Source organism: Pyxicephalus adspersus, chromosome 2 (assembly GCF_032062135.1).
Source record: "Pyxicephalus adspersus chromosome 2, UCB_Pads_2.0, whole genome shotgun sequence".
NCBI classification, from domain to species: domain Eukaryota; kingdom Metazoa; phylum Chordata; class Amphibia; order Anura; family Pyxicephalidae; genus Pyxicephalus; species Pyxicephalus adspersus.
In genome coordinates, this window is record NC_092859.1 from 76,333,703 (window position 1) to 76,347,566 (window position 13,864).

Sequence of the window (13,864 nt, forward strand, 5' to 3'; positions counted from 1 at the left end):
TAACTCCCTTTGCAATTTTGAAAGCACCAAATTGCCTCCTCCTTGAGTCAATCTTCAAAGACAGGACAAGTTCAGAAGCAATCACAATGGCTCTGGACCTAGATAGTAGTGCTTCAGAGCTAAGCTGTATCCAGAACTAGATCAGGACAACTCTTTAAGCAGGATCTATTGCCGGAGGGGCAATGTCCAGTTCTGTAGGGTTCTGATGCCTTACAATTGACAGTCACCTTGATAGCTGTAAAAAGACATCCCAGCTATTACAGTGAAGAAGATTTTTGGAGATATTACTGATCAAAGCATATAAAAGTTTAGTGTTTTGCAAAAAGTAAGTGATCTATAGTGGATAGAGAAGTGTGAGAGCTGGTTAGGTGGTTAAACCAAATCTTTCATAATATTTTCAACATTATGTAAAAGGGTGGCTTATCACTTTTTACATAATTAAAAAAACGTTATTTTAGAAAAAAGGTTGCTCCAGTTTTTCACGTGAACCCATCCTCCCCAATCTCTGCATACTAGTATCTGAAGATCTGTCCTATCTATCCAGAAGGTCTCATCCTGCATATCTAAAGGAAATACCAGTTTCAGCTAACACTCACCAAATGATGTAATACCGCTCACTGCAGCTTTGATACTACTAGCCACGTCAATAGATGTAGCTCCTTTCAAAAGAGCAGCCAGGTCTTTGTAACCTTCATGTAGCAGAGCATTGTAAAAGGAAACATACGCTCGATTGTCTTTGCCGAGAAGTAGTTCAATCAGCTGGTGGGCTCGGTCAGCTTGAGTAGCCTAACAGAGAAAAGGACAAAATATATATAACAGCACCTGTACAGTGATACCAGAATTATTAAACTGACATATTAAAAAGAACAACACCTGATAAACTGTAAGCTGACATTTTTCAGAGCCATTAAACATTTTTCCTACAATTTAAACATTAAACAACAACACACTGTGGGCAAAAGGGCATCGGAAATTATTAGAAGGAAAAATGTTTTAACAAGTTATTCTGGATCAACAGAAAAACACATACGTACAAAACATAACTGTATAAATAAATAGCACCATATCATTATCCAGCAACTACTTTAATCAAGGTTGCAAAACAACCTGGGCAAAAAGCTATCTGAATGGCCCTCTGTTCCTTTTAAGATGGGTACAACTGGTTTATGTGGTCCTCATGGCTCCAACAGGTGTCAATAGATCCTCTTTTTATTAGCCAAGAAAGTCAAGCTCGAGGTTACCTGACTTTTCACTTTCTCCTCCTCTTGTGGTGTAATGACTTCGTCACTGATCATGTGATCCATGATGTAGGCAGTCCTAATGTCCTTTGCCAGTGCTGCACGGTTCTGAAGCAGCAAGCTGCGGGCCCTTTCATCCATTTTCTCATTTATTTCTAAGTGCTTTTACGTAACAATCTTTACCAACTTATCAAATGTAATCCCTAACTGTTGTCACCTGAGAAAAAAAAATATGTAAACATAATTGTAATAATTAAGTGTAAACAATCCATAAAATAACATAAGAAAAAAATAGTTATGCAGTAATATATTCTAAGCTCTGTGGGGCAGGGTCCTTTCCTCCTGTGTCACTGTCTGTATCCGTCTGTCATTTGCAACCCCTATTTAATGTACAACGCTGCGTAATATGTTGGCGCTAAATAAATCCTGTTTAATAATATTAATAATAATATAGTGGCAGTAATAGCCATACACACAGCAGTTATATAACAAAATCTATCAGTGTTCTCCCCAGCCCATTTTAGTTGGGCGCACCACCTGGCACTTTTCGGTGACCACCCGGCTGTTTTTGGTTGGTTACTGAAGAGTTGGGTCACAATACAGGGGCTGCCACCTGCCTACAATTTCTTCCCACCCAGCCTAATGTTTAACACTGTCTATATTCACATACTCTGAATAGCACGGAAGAGTTATTTAAACTGTTAAATTTAATAAAACCGCAAGTAGTGTATATGGGCCAAAAATGCTCACCCTAAATCGAAAATACTATTTATATTAATCCATTATGCAACTGTCCCAAAACAAACCATGAAAACTAGTTCTGATGGAACTGGTTGTACACTTGTTCTGTGCCAGTAAATCCATGAGCAAGGTTATGGAATCAGTATGGCATTTTCACAAAGGGGTCAGTAGTAACAGGGTGCTTTATTTTCACAGACTAAGCTTCCTCTCAGTTAAAGCGTACCTAAACTCAGAAATTTCACTTAACATAAAAGGGTAGACAACCCTTTTATGTAAGGTAAAAATTCTATTTGTTTGTATTTTTTAAAGTGCAACACCCTTTTTTTTTCCAACCTAGGAAGAAGTATCCAGAAGGGGTGAAGATGGTGGTGCCCGGTGTGCCGGCTCAGAGACGGATGTTGGGACGACGCGGAACCTGATGAAAGACACCTCCGGACTGATCCACTGCGCTGTGGGATTGAAGGTAAGTGTATTTTTTTTGTTTTGGGCATTTTTCAGTTTGCTACCTCTTTAAGCAGTACAACATTGGAACAATTGTCTGACATTACTGTTGCAGGTGCAGTGTGCTGTCACACCCTTATAGGCCTCCGTGATCACATAAGATTCATAGGGAAGATATGTCAGTGCCATCCTAAAGCTGAAAACACAGTCGGAGGCTCCATTTATGGAGCTGCTATGCAAAATAGAGGTGGCAAACAATTCTGTTTGGAGTTCAGATTAGCTGTGTATTTGAGCAAAGACATCATACATAAATCATGTATTTAAAATGTACACTTACTGGTTGTTTGCCTTTAGCTCTTCTTTGTCTGTTGTATAACTATGAATAACTATAAATATTAAAAATGGAAAATCGCTCAACACAGAAAATGTGTATGAATGTATTTAATATTTCAGCTCAGCTTAAAGCAGATTTATCACATTTTTAACAATACATATAAAAGGGTGGCTGTATGTATGAATTTTTTTAGGGCAGATCCCTTTCCTTCTATTGTCACCACTGGGGCAGTAAAGACTGAAGAGGAAATCCAGAGCCTCTTGGGATCCCAAGAGGCTGTTGCCTGCTACTTCTGTGCATGGCCAGGATCGGGTATGTGTCATCAAGGAGCTATGCTCACACATGCACAGTGATCAGCACTTTTTATTTTACATTTGGAGGAAGACGTGTCACCTGATGTCGTGCCTGCGCAGTGTGAGTTCAGGTGATGCGAAGAACAACCTGCAAGAAAGAAACTGAAGAGGGAAGTTGAGATAGCGCGGGACTTGCTGGGGTCAATTTGCAAAGATTGAGGGCTTATCACCGGTTAATATATTTTTTATCGCTTTGTGAGAGTTCTGCTTTAAAACTGTAATGCAGGTTTTGCTGGTTGCCACATACAATTAAAGGAAACCTGTACTGACAAGACTATGAGAGCTGTCAGCGCTGATGACTGCCATATAGATCCATCTGCTTCAGTACTATGAGTCCTGACAAAAGCTACACTCCAGGCAAATATATGAAAGAATGTTAATGCAGAACTATATGTATTCATACATCAATAAAGCATACCTAAACTCAGAAATTTCACTTTACATAAAAGGGTAGGGTGCAGCACCAACCCCTAATTCTCGGTTGCCTAGGGAGCGCAAAGCCTACTTCAGGCATACCGGGGGCTCTTGGGCGCTCCTCTGGGCATGCGCAGAAGCGTTTTAGCTCAAAAAAGTAAATTTGCAAATTTTGTTTTCATCCTACATTACCTGATCTCGCACCTGGGTTGGGTGACGTAGGATGAAGAATCCGGAAGAGAAGGTGAAAATGGCAGCGCCCAGAGCGGTGGCTCCGAGAACCGATGCCGGAATGCCGGGACCCGATGCCTGGAGTGATCGGACTGCCCTGCAAGACTGAACGTATGTGTGTTTTTGAAGTTTTGAGTATAGTTCCTCTTTAAGGGATTAGCTGGATGACCCAGGCTCTGCCCAAGTCTCCTGCATACATGCTGAGGATAAGTGCATGAGAAGGGATGAATACTGGAATATTATGACTGACCAGCTGACTGATGTTTTAATATGAATTTGCCATAACCTGTGTGCATTGTATTATTAGATCTCTATAACACCCATGGCTTCCATACATATAACCCAGGCGGAGGAGGGTCTGCTCTGTATGACCCCCACAGTGAGGAATGGCCCCCTATTTATGTCAGTGGGACAGGTCTTGTATGAGCACACCTCTCCTGTGAGGGGCTCTTCTCTGCAGGAGGGGTCAGACATGAAGACAGGTCCTCTTTATATGAAGTGCCCCCCGTATAAGCTTCATTTCTGTACTTCCTGCCTACACCAGCCCCTGTGTATACCGGTAGCCATGTCACCATGCCAGCAGCCATACATAGGACAAGGACTTCCTCCTAACACACCAGGCCTATGTCCGTCTGACTGGCCCCATATAGAAGCACTGCACTCCGGTGTAACACTGTACACACAGGCGGTATGCCCGCCCTATTCCTGTGCCCTGTCCTCACCCCATAATACAGAGCCATGTACCCAGCACAGCCCTACCTGAGACTTTGATACTTCTGCCGCAATAACAACTACAACTCCCGGCATGCTCCGCGGCGCCTGACGTCGGCTCTTCCTATTAACCCTGAAGCTGCCTATAGGTGGATGTAGTGCCCGGCGAGGCGCCCTCTACCTGAGGACGAAAGGGTTAATGTGCAGCAATTCCTGCCCACCAGGAAAAGCCCCCTCTCCTGCAATAGGGAAGCAATAGAGCTGTCAGATGAATGGGAGTGCGGGAACACAGACAGGGCTGGGCCCCGGGGTCTCACCTGCTCTGTGCGGAGCCGGGGCAGCTGCAGCTTCTGTCCGTGCGGGGAGGACTTGCAGTGTGTGGTGAAATAGGGTGCGGGCTTTATAGCTTGTTTCCCGGCCTGAGGTCACGGGTTCTCCCTGGCTTGTGTCCAGAATCTCCTACAGACACCGTGACAGAGCAGGCCGGGACACGGGGCAATGTGAGGAGAACGGGGCCACATGAAAACAACACGTCTCCTGATTTCACTTATTATCTGACCGGGCCCGACTCGTGTCATCGGATACTGGGGCCCTTAGACTGCATGAGTGTACGACATTATTCCAGTGCAATGTACGACATGTTCATAGGCTGCAATCTCATATTATTATTATTAATAGACAGTACATAGCACCAACATATTACACAGCGCTGCACATTAAATAGGAGTTGTAAGTGACAGGAGGAGAGGACCCTGCCCCAAAGAGCTTACAATCTAGGAGGTGGGTGAAGTAACACAATAGGAGGGGAGATATGTAGTGGTGGGAAGTAAAGACGGTTTCAAAAGACAGAAGATAGGTAGGCAAGTGTGAAAAAAATGGGTTTTCAGTGCTCTTTTAAATGAGCAGAAAGTGGGGGCAAGACGAATAGGACTCTCGAAAAGTCTGGAAGCCGTGCGTGTGATGAGGTTATGAGTGAGGAAGTCATTAGTAGGTCATTGGAGGAGCCAAGAGAGGATCTGGATCATTGATCCGCCAGGAGAACACTGGCAGACTGCTGTAAACATATTAGATTTTCACCTGAGATCATCAAAATCATTCTTCTAGAAGATAAAATGGGCAGATCATTTAAAGCACATTTTGTAACTGTAAAGATGTGTAATAACATTTGCACAGCAAAGTAGTTAAAAGCCTGCAATAACATAACACACGGCATTGCATAGTACATGTGTCAGTGTACCTGCTTGCCATTTGCCACACATGCAGCAAATCTCTGCATGTGTGTGCATGTACTGCATTTGTGTTTGGTGGTCAATTGAAATAAATTGGCTGCTAAAATACAACACATTACAGCTTGGCAGTGTTTGGGCATTTAGTACTCTGCATTCCTGTAGTATGAATGAGCCCTAATACACATAGAAGGTTGTAGATTCTTATGAGTCTGGGAAGGGTTTGAAAAGACCAATCAATAGATAAAGCATAAACTCAACATTTTTACTTTACACCGAAGGCTCGACAACCCTTCTATGTAAGTCTTTATCTCCGTGGTAATCAAGACTTAATGGGAGCGCAGAGCATCCCAGGAGGCTCTGGCTGGTCCTTTTGCGAATGCCCTAATACCCGGCATGCACAGAAAGGGCATTTTTCCTCCAAGGGGAAAGATATGCAGATCATGCATGCAAAGTGGGATCGGCTCTTTTTTTCTTTCTCCTTCACAGCGGCTATGTCTGCCATCTCGCACCTGTGCAGTGCAAGATCGGGAGACGAAAAAAGAAGAGAGGAATACAGATGGTGACACCCGGCGCAGACGAAGAGGGGTTCCAGGATGACGTGGGACCAGCGCCATCGAGGGATCTCCGGGATTAAAGGTGTAATTTTTTGTTTTTTTAGTTTCTCTTTAATTACTAAACTGAAACTAAAAAAAATCCACAAATGTCTGTATTCAAATGGCAACTAAACTGTCCAGGACTAGTAAATTAATTAAAATTAGAGAAAAAGCTCACTGCTTGATGCTTCAAAAGTCTCTAAGAACCACAACATTATTTATTAAGATCTGTAAGTAACCAATTGAAACCACAAAGGAGGACAGTAGAAAGAACAGTAGAGCAAGAATATAGATGACCACAGAACATATAGGCCAGATAGGTATTAGAACAAGCTATAGACCATGTGCTACTGACTGATAATAGGATTTTCCCAAGTAGCAATTAAAGACAACTTCTCCTAGATTGTAAACTCTTGGGGGCAGGGTCCTCTCCTCCTGTGTCACTGTCTGTCATTTACAACCCCTATTTAATGTGCAGCGCTGTGTAATATGTTGGCGCTATATAAATCCTGTTCAATATTAATAATTGTGTACAGTACATCAATTGTACAGTGATGAAGGTGGTATGGTTGCTTCAAGGTCTAAAAGCTAGCAACTATCACAGAAGCTATGAATTTTGCAATATATCAATGTGTGCTTAGTGAGAATATAAAATCATCTGCCCAAATGGATCTTTTAACACAATTATGTGAAGTACATTAGCAAATCTATAGAGGACTGACTCAAAAAGCAAAAATGGAGGGACTGCCCAGCTAATAGCCCTGATCTAAATCCCATAAAAAATTGTAGGGAGTTTCAAAATGGGCAGTTCATGGATGAAAAACAAACATTTTGTAACTAAAGAATTGTAAGTAATTTGCAGTGGTGGGAAGTTACAACAAAACACATTGAGTGATGCTCTGGATATAAGTTGCCCCTGATCTAAGTAATAATAACTTATTGGAAAAGTGGAAAATAATTATAAGGCCAATATGTAGCGGGGCTAATTGTGTCTAGAGGAAAATCCCTATTTTTGTGTGTCAATACATGGAAATTGTGTCTGGTCTGCAAAATCATTCAGTCATTGTATCTGTAACCTAATTTTTATTCAGTTTATTAAACATATTATGTATTTTATTCATATGCTTATTCTGTATCAGTGTAAAGTTCCCCTTGTAAGGTTCTGCAAACCTTTTTTGATATTCATATTGTTAGGTTTGGGATATGGCTTTATGTACTGCCCTGCCAATTCTCTTGGTAGTGCTGACAAATTCTACTTTTCAAGGACCAATCTTTAAATAACAATGTTTTAAGGAACTTTTAGGGTTCTACGCATCTCATTTTTATTGTACAACCAACAAGTATAAAAAATACACATTTTTATTTTTACAGATCATAAAACTTATTACAAAATATAAAAACACCCCACCCAAATGTTTCAACATGCTTAGCATAGCATTTAGTATATTTCCTTCTATTTGATTGTAGTTTCTCAAGCAGGGTTCCTAAAGAGGTTTCTGGGGGATCATTGAGCCATTTGTGCCTCTCAGGTCAGATTCATAGACATCAATGATCTTTTTTGGCTCTCTGTAATGGTGACATTCTTCCTATTGACCAGCAATGTAAGAGACATTCTTCCTACTCACCACCATACTAATGTACCTTGAGCTATGGGTATACTAATTATAGCAGGGGTTCCTTAAGACCTGAAAGCCATTTCAAGGGTTTCAAAATGTTAAAAAGTTCCAAAAAGGCTGCATTAGAGATTTACGAAAATGTATAATTAAACAATGATAATAGTGAACCTCTTGGTGTTTCAGAGAACAAAAAAATTATTCTTAGGAGGGTCGAATAGGTACTCTAAACACCAAAAAGGGAGATCAATCAGTTCACATGGAGAACCTCAACAGACCCTATAGGGAGGAACCATTGGGCACCCAAGTGAAAGGATAGCGACCAATCCTCTACCTTCAATTTATTTCAAAGGATGATAACATACAGCAATAGAAGGGAAGGGCCAAATGTATAAAAAGAAAATGGCACAGTCATACAGAGATAAGGTGTTTATAATCTAAACCATCCTCCATAAATAATGTAGTAAATCCACATTCTGGGAGCCCTCTGTATAGAGCACGGATCCAAACATGGCAAATAGATGGCCCCTATGGTCCCGGTAAACTGGTTGCCATTGATAGAGATTTTTCTAGGAGCGGTTTCAGAATTTCATAGCAGCTTGTAAGACAAAATACGAGATAAGAAAACAATGTATCTGAAAACAAGGTAAAAAGGAGCTGACTATGCATACCATTTACTCTATGCAAAGAGCAAACTGATTTCACACTCATCTCTTCTCAAAGCCCCTTAAAACATGTACTATGTACCTTTTGTCTGTGTGCATGTATGGCAAACACATGGTGAAAGCAGCTCAGATATAGACTTACCAATATGTCATTTTACGAAAAAAGCTTATTTTACTGGAATAACAATGTCAGGTAGCAAACAAAACAATAAACAGGGGTATGTGTCAAGCACTAATACCTTTTCAGAGTACATATATTTTATCTGGGTCAATAAACTGGGTGGAATAGCAGCATGTACAATATCTTTTCTGAATGTTACCATTCCCCAAAGAATTTCACTCAGCAGCAATTAATGTAGATTTTATCCATTAACATTTGTTTATGATGGAGCTAAACCCCTAGGGCCTTTGACAAACACCAGCTGACAGGTTGAATGCAACCTCCTGAACTGTTTTCAGAAGAGCTAACAGTAAATATGGCTTAATCCCTGCAAGGCACTATGTTACCATGGGAACTAAACTAGAAAAAAACACATATAGATACTATTTTAGGCTATTTTAAGATGTCATTCCCAACGTTTTACCTGTTAAATTTCCACTGCTTAATTGGTTTAGTTCTTGAGGGGCTTATAAATGTCCATACTTTCAAAGGAATTTGGAAAATGAAAAGTATGACTGGCTACACCTAAAAATAAAACTTTTCATTCAAGTTGACAATATTTTGGACAAATAGGCTGTTTTCCAATATATATATATATATATATATATATATATATATATATATCTATATATATATGTCTCCAATCTCATGAAATACGCAGACAGCTTGTTTTGTTATTTTCTACTGGCTAGGAGCACTTGTACTTTACATGGCCTTATGTCAAAAAAGATGGAAAAACTTGAGGATATTGAAAATGACTGTAACCTTATTATTTCATGAGATAATAATACAAAGAGCAAAATAATAAGGGACAAAGTGCAATTCATACCACATCATCAGATCTGAACTTTCATCAATTTAGATTGGTCAGAACAAAAAGCATAATAAGTGGTTGCTAATATTTCCTACAGTTTGTTTAATGATGTGTAATTTCAAAAACCTACAACCACAAAGTGGGCTGTGAATGATCAGACAGCTGTCCAAATTACTTCTGTATAAAAGCCTGGAGCCAACTCTGTAAAAAGTTTGATAACTGGTTGGTTAGGCAAGATTAAAAAAGATCTTTTACAGGAAAAATCAAGGTTTCCACTGTTTTAGCTGCCTATATGTCTAGAACTACTGATCAGTGTGATTGGTATTTATTACTGAAAGTCAATGTGCAGTTATCCTCTATTTAAAGCTCCATAAACTAGCACAAAGATGTGTTTAAAAGACCATTGGCAATTATATTGTAACGCACATGTAAAGATGTGAAAGAACCTATGAGGGGATGAGGTTGAGCACGATAGACTGTAGGTATTGAAAAATACAGTTTATATTAGTGGCTGGCAAAGCCTTTTTGATATCCTGAATATCACTCTATTTAGGATACAAATTGCAGCTGAAATGTTTATCCTATATTGACTTAATTTAGAGGATCCAGCTTTACAAGCATGTTTTCTTTTTTGGTGTCCATTTCCATTAAAGATTTGCGACGCTCTTGCTGCAGCCAGTATAGCATCTCTGTTTTGTCCCATTTCATTTTTTCAGCATATGGTCTGCCCTGCAATAGATAAAATATTGGCTATTAAGTGTCACGTCTGGTATCAGTAGGTCTTGTCTGTTAGGGCTGGTGGGCTTATGGGTATCCTTATTAACCACCTGAGCGTTACACTGAGGTCTAGATTTCTGTACCAAAAGTGATCCACTGTTTTTCATGAACCCGCTGGATGTGCACAGCGGGACCATGGAGGTAAGGATGTGACAAAATTACGGGGTTAACCATCCTAGCCATTTTTTTTTGCCCGTACGAAGGTCGGGCATACCGGCTAGGTGGTTAAGGTAGGAGATGAAAAAGCAGCACCTTTTTTCCAAAATAACAGTAATAATTGGCTTAGAGTTTCTAACTAGTCCTAACAATTTTTCCATAAAAATTATAGACTGAGTGTTACCCCAATAGTCACTTTTTGGTTACCCAATATAGCAGTATATTTCATAGTAAATAATAAAGCAATAATCCTTTAATAGGACTGAACTCATTTAAAAGTTGCTTCATATGGGGATATTTTATTTTTTTTGTCTACACCTCTCTGCTGCTTTTGATAGATGTCAGTGACTTTAAGAGGGGTATATGAGGGTCTCCAGCAAGTAGGTCTGCAGTAAAAAGTGTAAAATATGGGTATTTCCACTCACCTTGTAGCTAACTGTATCATTAAATATCTTCTTAATTAATTGTAATATTTTAACCAAGGAATGTTCAATGCCCGTCATTTGTTTGTACAGCTTCTTCCTTTGCTTAGACTCTTCCATTCGTGCAACTGACGTACCATTGTAACCTAAAGAAAATGAGATGTTTTGAAGGCCAGCTTTTTAAGTTCTCTGCAAAACTGTCTTGCCAACTTTAAAGCTAAACTTCACTTTCACAATATAAAGGTGTACATTTCAAAATAATATTCTGATCACATATCAAGCAGTGTCCTAGATTGTGTACTGTAAATAGGGTTTTACCATTCGCTCCATACAGGTCTTATATGTCCCAGTCTAATTGATGAAAAAGAGTTGTAACTTTTTCTCCTATACACTTTGCAGTTGCCTGATTATATCAATACCATTACATTTTATTAGGTTTTCGGGATTCTATGTATCTAGCTGACTTTTGAACTCCTCAATGGGTTTAGTTGTCATGATATTGTTGAGCACAAATAGGGTCATCCCCTGCTTGGACTGACGGGTCAGGAATATGAAAAGCTAAATAGCAAAGGTTTTTTTTTTCATGTCAGCTCTAATAAATGGTATTCTAGGGCTGTTTCATTTGTTGTTTTGTTTCCATGTTGTGCTATAAAAGCATAATAATATGCTATACATTACTTGTTTTTTTGCCCGGTGACCAGAAATATCCTCATTTGATTGCTGAATTTTTTCAGTACACTTGTTACGGCTCATTTCCACACTCCGACAATATGCATCTATTGCTTACAATACAGGACTTATTCCCATCACTACCAGAGAACAGATAAAACATGGCGAGCTCTACTAAACAAGAACATCTGGTTTGCTACATGCTTTTGTTGGAAAAATGATGAACCTACCTTTGTGGAAGAATCTGTTAGGATCAGAGGCCTCTCTCTCAAACATCTCCAACTCAGCTAACATTTTCTCTCTTTTCTGAATGAGTATAACTGCTTTCTCCCACACCTGTATTGCCTTTACATAAAAAAGGGCAGTGAAGTTACTTTTACATGTCATAAAATGTATGTCAATATTAAATAAAAATTCTAATGTACAACAGAGATGACCATATGAATGTAAATGATGTCTTGCAAATGACCTAAAGGAACGCAAGAAGATAACAGTGGGAAATCACTAAATAGACTATATGGCCCTGAGTGATCAAGCTTCATATATATATATATATATATATTTATATATGTATTTAAACCTACATTTTCTTACAAGTAATACTATGTGATAACAGTTCTCGAGTGGCCATTTTAGCATGCTTTAAATGCTGTCATAGATTGACCAATGGTCTGGCCTCTGTCATTTCATGATGTCTCCAGCTCCATAACTTTTCTCCATAACGCTACAGTAAAACGCATTTAGTAGTAATGCCTCTAAAACACAACTGCACTTGCAGAAGTTCACTAGTTAATATTTTTTTCTGTAGCACTGAGGCACTGTACACACAGCACCATTCTGCTCTCTATAGAGAGAGGAGGATGAGCGACCTTCTCCATTCCAAAGTACAGCAGTCATACCCAATCAGTCATTTATCAATATGCAAGGGTGGAATAATGAACTACAACAAGGGACCACTGTACACATGCTATATTTTTAACAGAGATGGGCACAACTGTTCGTCTTGGGTGACAGTCATCTGATGTGTGGATGTAGGTTATGTCCGAAGACAGAGTAGAGTAATGCAGCTTTATATAATATAAAAGAAGAAAATACCCGATGAATTAAAAAGTACAGTACTTGTCAACATTGTATTCATTTAAAAGTGACATGTACATTGTTTAATTATACTTCCTATATCAAAGAACTGCTTTATTTTAAACTGGAAGGATAAATATAAAGGTCACCACACACAACTATCTAACTCAATCTATTTGTTTACATGGAGTCATTTAAAAAGTCTTAATATCCAGATAAAGTGAATTTGTCCACTGTAACATTAACTCTAGAACAGGCCCTATGTTATTGCCCTATATATGTTAGGCCTGATTTAATCAAGCTCTCCAAGGATAGACAGAATGCACTTTCATCAGTGAAGCTGAGTGATCCAGCAAACCAGGAATGGATCTGGTCCAGGATTCAAAACATTTGCTAACAAATAGGAAATTACTTTTAAGAAATCCATTCCAGGACCCAGCTTCACTGATAAAAGTGTATCCTCTCCAGCCTTGGAGAACTTTAATAAATCAGGCACACTGTCACTATAGAGTTCTGCGTCATTACAGGAAAATGTATATCCCAATACAAAAACTTATCTTCAGTAACTATAGCACTCCTAACTACATTTTTAAATGATATAATGCTTCCAGATAACTTGGACTACTTCTGTTTAGAGAAACATATCTATTACCTTTGGAAGTCGGTCTCTGTATTCATTGGAGCTATATTTAATAGCCATGTCCAGCCGCTGGCTTTCAGGTACGTGAAGTGCATTCCATATAACATTTATCTTCTTCTGAAGATCCACATGACTGGCAGATGTATCTCCCTATGTGCAGAAATACAAGGAAACATAGTATTTTGTTAGTAATATTGTGTTAGTAATAAGAATAACAGTCATGAAATGTTTTCATTACATCCCCGGTCTGAACCTTTACCACACAACAAAATATGACAATCACCCAATCTAAATTTGGTGGTGTTAGAATATCTGTTGAGGCCACCACATGCCTCCAGCTGCCTAATGCAATGGGAAGTATTGCTGTTTAAATTTGGGTTAAGCGAAAAAAAATTGATTTGGTTCTACGTGCACATAACAACCCTTCTTTGCCATTAGGGCAGTCAGATCATTCCTGCATCTCCTACTGCTTTCTAGAAGCAGCTGCAGTCATTCTACTTAGCAATGGATTCTGTGTGTCACGTATATGCTGAATGTCATCCTTAACAATAGCAATTGAGAAAATAATATTCCTGCCAACAGGGAA

At 39.2% G+C, this 13,864-nt stretch overlaps 2 protein-coding genes across 2 annotated transcripts in view; both read right to left on the reverse strand.

The window, feature by feature from the left end:
• APAF1 (apoptotic peptidase activating factor 1) overlaps positions 1–2,431 on the reverse strand; it is a 53,348-nt gene extending 50,917 nt beyond the window's left edge. Inside the window, exons 1-3 of the mRNA XM_072399004.1 lie at positions 2,313–2,431; positions 1,242–1,455; positions 597–786 (exon numbers count right to left, since the gene is read on the reverse strand). Of these exons, the coding sequence (XP_072255105.1) occupies positions 597–786; positions 1,242–1,379 (328 nt within the window). The 5' untranslated portion in view covers positions 1,380–1,455; positions 2,313–2,431. The remainder of the gene's footprint in view (positions 1–596; positions 787–1,241; positions 1,456–2,312) is intronic.
• A 5,260-nt stretch (positions 2,432–7,691) lies between these two features.
• The window catches only part of CCDC87 (coiled-coil domain containing 87), a 30,199-nt gene continuing 24,026 nt past the window's right edge, over positions 7,692–13,864 (reverse strand). Inside the window, exons 18-21 of the mRNA XM_072401090.1 lie at positions 13,291–13,428; positions 11,792–11,906; positions 10,896–11,038; positions 7,692–10,266 (exon numbers count right to left, since the gene is read on the reverse strand). Coding sequence (XP_072257191.1) covers positions 10,129–10,266; positions 10,896–11,038; positions 11,792–11,906; positions 13,291–13,428 — 534 coding nt within the window. The 3' untranslated portion in view covers positions 7,692–10,128. The remainder of the gene's footprint in view (positions 10,267–10,895; positions 11,039–11,791; positions 11,907–13,290; positions 13,429–13,864) is intronic.